General features: G+C 41.3%; 1 protein-coding gene across 1 annotated transcript; it reads left to right on the top strand.

Moving 5' to 3' along the window:
* Positions 1 to 4,949: 4,949 nt before the first annotated feature.
* On the top strand, positions 4,950 to 5,606 carry LOC129808598 (uncharacterized protein K02A2.6-like). Its single transcript, XM_055858380.1, has one exon. The coding sequence runs from the start codon at positions 4,950 to 4,952 to the stop codon at positions 5,604 to 5,606; it is 657 nt and encodes a 218-aa protein (XP_055714355.1).
* The last annotated feature ends 2,968 nt before the right edge of the window (positions 5,607 to 8,574 follow it).

Raw genomic sequence — 8,574 nt, 5'->3', positions numbered from 1 at the left:
TAGAGTTTTTGGAGGAAGATTAGGGTTCAGAGTTTTACTGGAATGTCTCTTTTTCCGAGATGTAATAAGGTTGCGGACCCTATTACGCAACTTCTTAAAGAAGGCTTCATCATTAGAACAGCCTGAGAGCTTCCATCTTTTATGGGCAGCATCTCGGCGCTTAATTAGTGAAACTACACTGTCATTAATCCAGGGAGTGGACAGAGGAGGAATGAGTGAGCGCTTCTTAGGCACGACTTTCTCAAATAAGTCAATTATCAAATTTGAAAATCCTGCTACCCTCTCTGATGCCGAAGCTTCATGAAATATTTCCCCCCAACATACCTACGAGGCAGCAGTCCGAGCAGCCGACACATCACAGTTTTTAATATCAGCAATAGTTTTGTATTTATTGGTAGGTTTAGGGAGACGGAAACTATATGAGGCATCGATCAGGTCGTGGTCAGAGATTCCAGGCAGAGGAGTTTGGTCAAACTGAATAATTTTCTGTGAATCACATGAAGATAAAATCATGAGATCTAGCAACGACCCAATACGTGTAGGACTAAACGGCACATAGTATTAGAGATCGTGCTGAAAGGGAATCTAAGAGCTTTCTGGCATGGGGAGACGTGGACAAAAGGTTGACATTAAAGTCACCCATGATAATAAAATTATCAAAAGAAAGTGCTAAATCAAGAAGACACACAATATCATCAAGATTTGAAATAGGTGGGGGATTATAGCAAGAGAAAATATTAATGGTTACACCATGAGATAGTGCACGCACACTAATATACTCCAGCTTACCAAACCTGCCAGAACAGAGCACGGAGGAATTAAGGCAACTGCGGGCATAAATACCAACACCACCCCCCCTCTTCTGCTCAGACCTATCACAGCGGAAAAACTGAAAATTCTGTGCACCAACCGATTCCATGGAGTCAGAGAAGTCCAACCAGGTTTCGGAGACACACAGTACCGAGATCGAGGACTTTAGCAGGAGGGCACGTATCTCATCGATGTGCCGCCTAACACTGCGAGCATTCATATGAGAGACCGCGCAAGCAAAACGAGAATCACATGCAAGCTTAGATTTACAAATAGAAAGAGAGTTTGAATCTACATCAATCAAATCATCAAGCTGGGTCCCAGAAACCGCAGAGAGATCATTAAAATTAATCCTAAGCAAAGAATCTGATAGAAGACTGGAATTTAAAGAAACAGAAAGGGATGACCCAGAATATAAGCTCGAATTCAACAAAGGTTCATTTCGGCTATCCATATGCCGAGGTTCACTCACTTGAAGATCCAGTGATCGCAGCTCCAACATCCGATTCACCTCCCGGCGGCTCGCCGAGCCCCGAAGGTCCCGCGTCTCCAGCGGACAAACCACCCTCAAGTCGCCTTCCACCTCCCGGGCGACCTCCTCCTCCCGGTGCACGGCCACCACCCGCTGACCTCTGCTTTGGGCGAAAAAGAAATGGCTTGACCAAAACTCCAACCTCCCAGAAGTCCGGACTGATAACTTGCTCAAATTCAACATCAGTGAGTTCCACCCGAAAAGAGGCAGATCTTCTGGATTCCGGAGCATTAGCCGTTAAGCAAACACACCTAGGGCTACGTCCAGAGAGAAGCCTTTGGGACATTCTCATGCTCAACTGACTCTCACTCAGTGACCTCGCGAGACAGGCGCGACAGGCGCGACAGGAACAGCCAGCGATACCTCTGCACAGTGGGCAAGGCATCGGGATGCTCAGCACGACCAATACTAATAGTTTTCAGGTCACGCGTCGCCAGGGGAGGTACAACATCCCCAGGTCGAGAAAAATCAGGAGTAGGAGCCGTAGGAGGAACAAGAGTCCGATGGACAGGGGGAGCACCAGTGCCCCCGAGATGTGCAGCCAAACTTCCTCGCCCTTTACCATCAGTCACAGCCCCGCGCCGCGAGACGTCCAAACCACCAGAAGCCCCATAAATGTCGACAAGGTCCAAGTCAGCATTCCGATTGTTAGACATAGGAGGAGTTATTCCAGGGAATCCAAAGGGCACATTCTTCACACCCAGACCCCCAGAGGAAGAACGATGATTTAATCCAAGAGACTCACGATCATATAGTAAGGCGGACTCCATTCTGTTCTCCGCCAGCCCTTGAGGATTACGGAAAGGTCCAGGCGTCATAGCCCAAGAACCCACCGAATCAAGACGAAACTCCAAAACGCGAACAACAGTCTTGAGCCCAAGGCAATCAGATAGCTGTGAACGGAGGCTCCTATTCTCCTCCATTAGTGCCTCACAGAGGCCCTCAACTCTACTAAGGCGAGCAATTACACCATTCAGTGTCAAACTAGCATTCGTGGGATCCACCATTGAATTCTTAGAGAGATTGTTCGAGAGATTCTGTGCCACAGAATCATTATGACTACTGTCCATGCATAGTCTGCAGTGCCAGGACAATGAGCCGAATAATGAATAGTGAATTGGTTTATTATTATTATACTATATATTATTATTATATTATATATATATTAGATGAGATCATATATTCTGTCACTAGAAGAGGTTGAAAGTTTGGAGTGGTATATCTCAGCTCCTGATGAACATAATTGGATGAGTGAACTATTGTTGGAAAGCTTGGTTCATTAGCTTTTAGAATCTGGTATACTTAATCTGCTATGGATAAACCATGGTCATCCAGAACCATTTATGTCGAAGAAAACACATTTTGCAACGTCTTTTTTGGCCATCTACTTCTGGGACCAGGAGTGACCCACTTTTCTCGCACAAGGACTATTTGTTAGAGGAACTCAAATGGTACAATTTGTGGTAGTAACTTTTTTTTGGACATCTTACTTTTTTTTATTCATCGACTTTTGCAAGAGTGTTTTTTGTGAGACTTCAGTAGGGCATAATAAAAATAAATCATTAAATAAGAGTTCTCCCAAAGTGTTGGCGCCAACACAGAAAAAGGCGCCAATTTTGTTGAGCGCCACAAGTCGTCGGTGGTGAGTTCTGAAAACTCAACTGAATGACTCATCGATGAGTCATCACAAAGAAAAAAAATGAATTGTCATACTCAAAACCGCTGTGTGAAAAAATAAATGTGTTCAGCAAAAATACCCAAATTTTTCAATAAACATCACCAAGAAAATAAAAGGGTGTTTGTTGCAAAGAGAAAAGTAGTGGAGGATTGTTTCCTAGTGTTGTTAGACAGTGATCTAGGCAGTCATCTTCAAGAAAATCAGAAAGTCTTATCCAAGACAAAGAACAAAGGAGAGGTGCAAAGTCACCAAGAGATTTCCAACGCGGCTTGACCTTCTCTCCGGATTTCACCTAATAAATCTAATAATTTTCCTTTTTCATTTAATTAAAGGTGAGAGACAGACTCCAAGGGGCACGTCAGTGCAATATCAATATACCTTTTTCTTCTTTTACCATTTATTTAAAGGTGAGGAGTTCACGATCAAAGGAGTAGAGGTTCTCTTTATCTAAATATTTTTCTTTACTTCATTTATTTCAAAGGTAAGGGCTCCTTGACCAAACACAAAGCATTTCTTTTATTTGGGATCGTTTAGTCCACTTTCGTCAGGGTGTAGAAATAACGTGGGGTCTCCATTGCCACCCACGTAACAATATAATGACACCTCATTAATAGAGCCTTGATCAATAGGGGGGTCAGCGCACTGCACATGGTACAATCTTTTGCAAGTAGCAGCACAGGGAACACCTGAGCCATGCCGTCGATCTATTGCAACGGCACACAATTCACAGCGCTCAACAGGCATGGCTAAACTCTACAGAAAATAGTTTGTAGTTAACCCCCTGATTTCTGATACTATTTAAAATATATTTCGTTTTGAGGTCGGCAAAACAGTGGCAGAAGTGGCGCAAAAGTAAAGCAAGTGCTTCCAGAGCACACCAGAGGGCACCACTTGTAAAAAGACCTCACCTGAGCAGTCCCAAATGAACTCAATAATTTGAAAAGAAGTCAGGCCTCTAATATGCGCTCACGATAAGAACACCGAACTCGCCCAGGTATTCCCAACACAACAAAGCACTACAGTTGGGCTGGAGCTGGAGGTCAATCCACACACCTCCAGATGGCGTGCACCAGAACAGCAACAAACCACAAGATAGCCAGGAGGTTGTATCACGAATTAATAGACACAGTCAGAACACTACTGACTCATTAAAGCACTGTAGTGGGCTAAATGACTTATTCACAATGCAAATAATGGATCAAAGTGCAAAAGAAAGCAGGACACTCCGAAGGAAAAAGATGATAAAACCTCCGGAAGGCTGACAGATGTCCGGGAAAGAGATCTCACAGATCAAGCTGATAACCAGCGTCAATGATAGAGAAGCCAGAATGTGTAGAAACAAATCCACACAGTCGGAAGAAGCAGCCGCACAGCACAGGCGGGAAAACCTTCACTCCTTAAGCACAGAGAGCAGGTAGATATAGCGCAGGTGCGCAGGTGTTGCCGCTCACGTGCAAAGAAATAACAGTCTGTATTGGAGATTTTAGCTACGAAAACAGGTAGCCTCTTATTTAAGAGATATTTCGCGGCTGTCCCCTGGATTTTTCAAGTGCCAGATGTTCTAAAATCGAAACAGGTAAAGGCAAATGTGAGAAAAATTCTCAATCAGAAGAAAAAAACAACAGTGCTACTTATCTGTCAACTTATTTTTTTCAACTTATTTTCAACTTATTTTTTTTGAATTGAAAAATTACATAACCTTACTCTCTGTGAGAAAACAAAAGCAACTGAGCGTCATTAAATGAATTAAAGAAGTTTTGTTAACAAATAAGTCTTTGTGCCATCAAATAGTCCTTGAAACAACACCTGGGGAGCTCCGCTGGTGACAGGAAAGAAAGGATTGGGAAGAAATCGGTCTTTCTCCCGCGGATAGGTATTGTTGGAGTTGTATCTTCTGGAATATTCCCCACACAATCGCTTATTGGAAAGATGACAGCTAAAGTATTGGGAGTTTTTTCATTGGGACTGCCGAGCACACAACAATGTGGGATAAACCTGATAAGAGACAAACAGATGATTACTCCAATTCCTAAGATAAAAGGAGTGAAATTGAAGATACCAATTGACAAGGATGTCACACCAGTGAACCAACACGCTAGGCGTGCGCCCATCGCACTCCTCGACAGAGTCGAGGAGAAACTGGATGAGTTATTAAAAGCTGACATTATTGAACATGTAAATGGTCATAGTGCCTGGGTCTCCCCTATCGTTGTTATTTGCAAGGATAACGGAGAGATCAGATTGTGTGTGGACATGCGCCAGGCCAATAAGGCAGTCAAGAGAGAGAATCACTTGATGCCTACTTTTGAAGATTTCCTTCCTCAATTGAGACATGCTAAGGTGTTTACTCATTTGGATGTGAAAAATGCATTTCACCAGATCGAATTAGATCCTGCGTGTCGTCATATAACCGCATTCATTACGCATGGAGGCATGTTTTGCTACAAACGATTAATGTTTGGACTGTCATATGCTCCGGAAATGTTCCAAAAGGTGATGGAACAAATGTTGTCGCAGTGCACCAACACGATCAACTACATTGATGATATTGTAGTTCTGTTGCGACAGAAAAACGCACGAATTTAATGTCCAACTTTATTCATCAATTTATTGCACAGAACTCAATTACATAATTATAAATTTTAGCTTAAATACTATATTTGGGAAAGAGGTGGGAAATGAAATGGTTTGGGGGAATATAGGAAATATAAATTAGAACAAGGTGAAAGAATGTTAAGAAATGGTAGGAAATAGATGGGTAAAGCGGGGTTGTGATGAAGTCACAACATGGTTCCGGACAGGGAATTCCCTAGCTTTTTCGCCATCTCTCTTTCTGAAATTATCAGAACTTAGTCCATCCACATGGTGACTATCCCCAGCATTGTTATGGGCAGGGAATTCCATTGCTTTTTCGCCATCCCTCTTCCAGAAATTATCAGAACTGAGTCCATCCACATGGTGACTATCCCTAACATTGTTGTGGACAGGAAGGTTTCCTGCTTTTTCATCATCTATTTTTCAGAACTGATCAGGTTGGTTCTGGATATCTTTACGAGATGACTATCCCCGAGATCTTTTCAGAAATGGTTTTTTTTCTGCTTCTTTCTCCTCTTTGTTCGAGAAATGAGCACATTCCGAGTATCTATCGCCACATGATGATTAGCCCTGACATATTTTCGGTCATGTATTTTCCTCATCTTTCTTCTAGAACTTCTCAAATACTGAGTATCTCCACGGGATGACTATCCCTGATATCTTGACGGATATGTATTGTATTGTATTGTATTTATTCTTCATCTTGATTGTGACATTTCCAACATTCCCTGCGGCCATCGCCATCTTAACGTCGGTGACCATAACCTCAAGAGCCAAAACGATGGAAAAGCTCTATCACGGGTTGCATAAGCCAAAGTAACATTATTTGTTTACAGATCTTTCATTAAATAAGAACCACTGTTCGCGCATCAGTTGAGCCCTTCAGTTGCGAAAAAACATTTAATTCAATTTATTTAAAATCATTGCTATCTTAAAATTAAATCTTTATCTTAATCTATAATTGCTCAGTTTTTTCAATCTGTCTGCAGATAATGCAGCACAATATTCGAGCAATTTCGGCTCCCGAAGCCAAGGACCCGTTAGGTCTTTTCGCATTATAAGCGCAATGCGCAAATCATTTAGTCAGTATTTCCTTCGTTATCACAAGCAGCAGATGTCAATTTAATTAAGTTTTTTAAAAAATGTGATTCTAATTTTTGTAAATAGAATATTTAAATAAGAAAACAGTCTAGTGAAGTGGTCAGTGGTTTTATTTTCGCCTGAAAGAGAATTCCTCCTTAGTTGTGACTCCCACGAGACTTTTACCACCACAATCCAGCAATTACACCGAACTCCCTTGGCGTCTAAAGGGAGAAGAGGACCATATCGACGTCTATTGACCTCCAGCCACCCTCAAGAATTGATCAGCTGATCGGTGGAGTCCAAAATTTTTGGTCACTCCTCACCGAATCGCTAATTAGTTCTTCTTTTTATCCCATCAGGTGAGAAATCTCTACAAATCTTAAATATTATCAATGAGGAACAACCTTTCTTAATTGCTCTGCCACTGTTCTGTCGTTTAAGGTGAGCTACAGAAGCCCCAAGCTAGTATTGAGAGGCCTTTTCCTAACACCTTCCGATTTCATATTTATTTTAAGGTTTGGCTCCTTCAACCATTGAATAAGAATGTCAGGAAATGTCCACTCAATCAATAGACAAGGCCAGGCTGTGGCAGCCGTTTGGCATGGGGGGTAAAAAAAAAACATAACAAAAATATTACTGATGATAACAAATCAAAGAAGAACGAACCACGAAGGGGAAAAGAACCCAAAAAAAGAAACGAAAGAAACCAGAGAGAGAATAAAAACGCTTGCTAAAAATGTTTGCTTCTGGTGCTTCCTCACCAGGTTCTGAGTTCATTCTTCTGCTGACTGTCCCTTTCACCCTTTTTGGGCGGGGTTAATTTTGCTTATTTTTCATTTTTCTTTCAGAACTGGTCAGATTTGTGTGGCTCAGAGTAGAAGTGTAAAGTAAGAAGTTGGAAAACATTGCATTGATGTAGCATTTAACGATAGTATTTCAAATCACCACATAGCATTTTATGTTAACTAAAATGTTATATTAAAATGAATACAGTGCCAGAGTCGCTGATAGATTGATGATCTTACTTCTTAGATTTTATGATTTAGGAGCAGTTCTCACAAAATAGCATGAAATTTACACAGCACAACATATACGCTTGCTGTTGTTCCGATCCCTTCTTGTGTCACACTTTCTCTATGCCGTGGATTTTTTTTTGAGTGTGATTCCTTCTTATCATTTATTTCTGTGATATTGATTCAAGACGTCGTCTGAATACGACGTTCAACTCCTGTATCAGTTATGTTTATGATCGGCGAAAGTATGACCATATCTCTGCATTACATGGACGCTGTCCATGGGTGTTCGCTTTTCACTTATCTCCGGTCCAGAATCACTACTTTTATCACGCGCTTACTGCAGACGGCAACTCCTAATTACTTGATTGAGCTTCTTGATGTGGGCTCATCTGTAAGGGTTTCGTGCCTAACCGTGCCGTTGTCGTGGAGTCATTTCTTTCATCTGTTTTCATTTGTTCTTAAAATCATCGTGACACATTATTGTGGCGGGTGTTTCCATTTGGAACACTCTCCCATAATGAGGTAGCTACTCCTTCTGGACTTTATTACTTCTCGAGCTGCTTAGTTGTTATTTTTTATTTTATTTTTCCTATTTCGTACTGTTTATTCTAGCACCTCAGACTTCCACTTCGTAGAATGTAAAGTACTCATTCAATTGAATTGAATACCTTCTTTTTTTTCAATAAATCTTATTGTAAGTCTAAATTTCATTTATTTTGCTGAAGTACACTTACCGTACTGAAAAGGGTCTGCTACTTATGATAAAGAGATAATAAATAATAATGCTTAAAAGATTATCACAAATATACAGGGTGGCTCAAAAAATGCAACAACTTTCAGAGCGCATAGCTGTCAAACCA

Source organism: Phlebotomus papatasi, chromosome 4 (assembly GCF_024763615.1).
Source record: "Phlebotomus papatasi isolate M1 chromosome 4, Ppap_2.1, whole genome shotgun sequence".
Classification (NCBI taxonomy): Eukaryota; Metazoa; Arthropoda; class Insecta; order Diptera; family Psychodidae; genus Phlebotomus; species Phlebotomus papatasi.
This window is presented reverse-complemented; position numbering and strand designations above follow the sequence as displayed.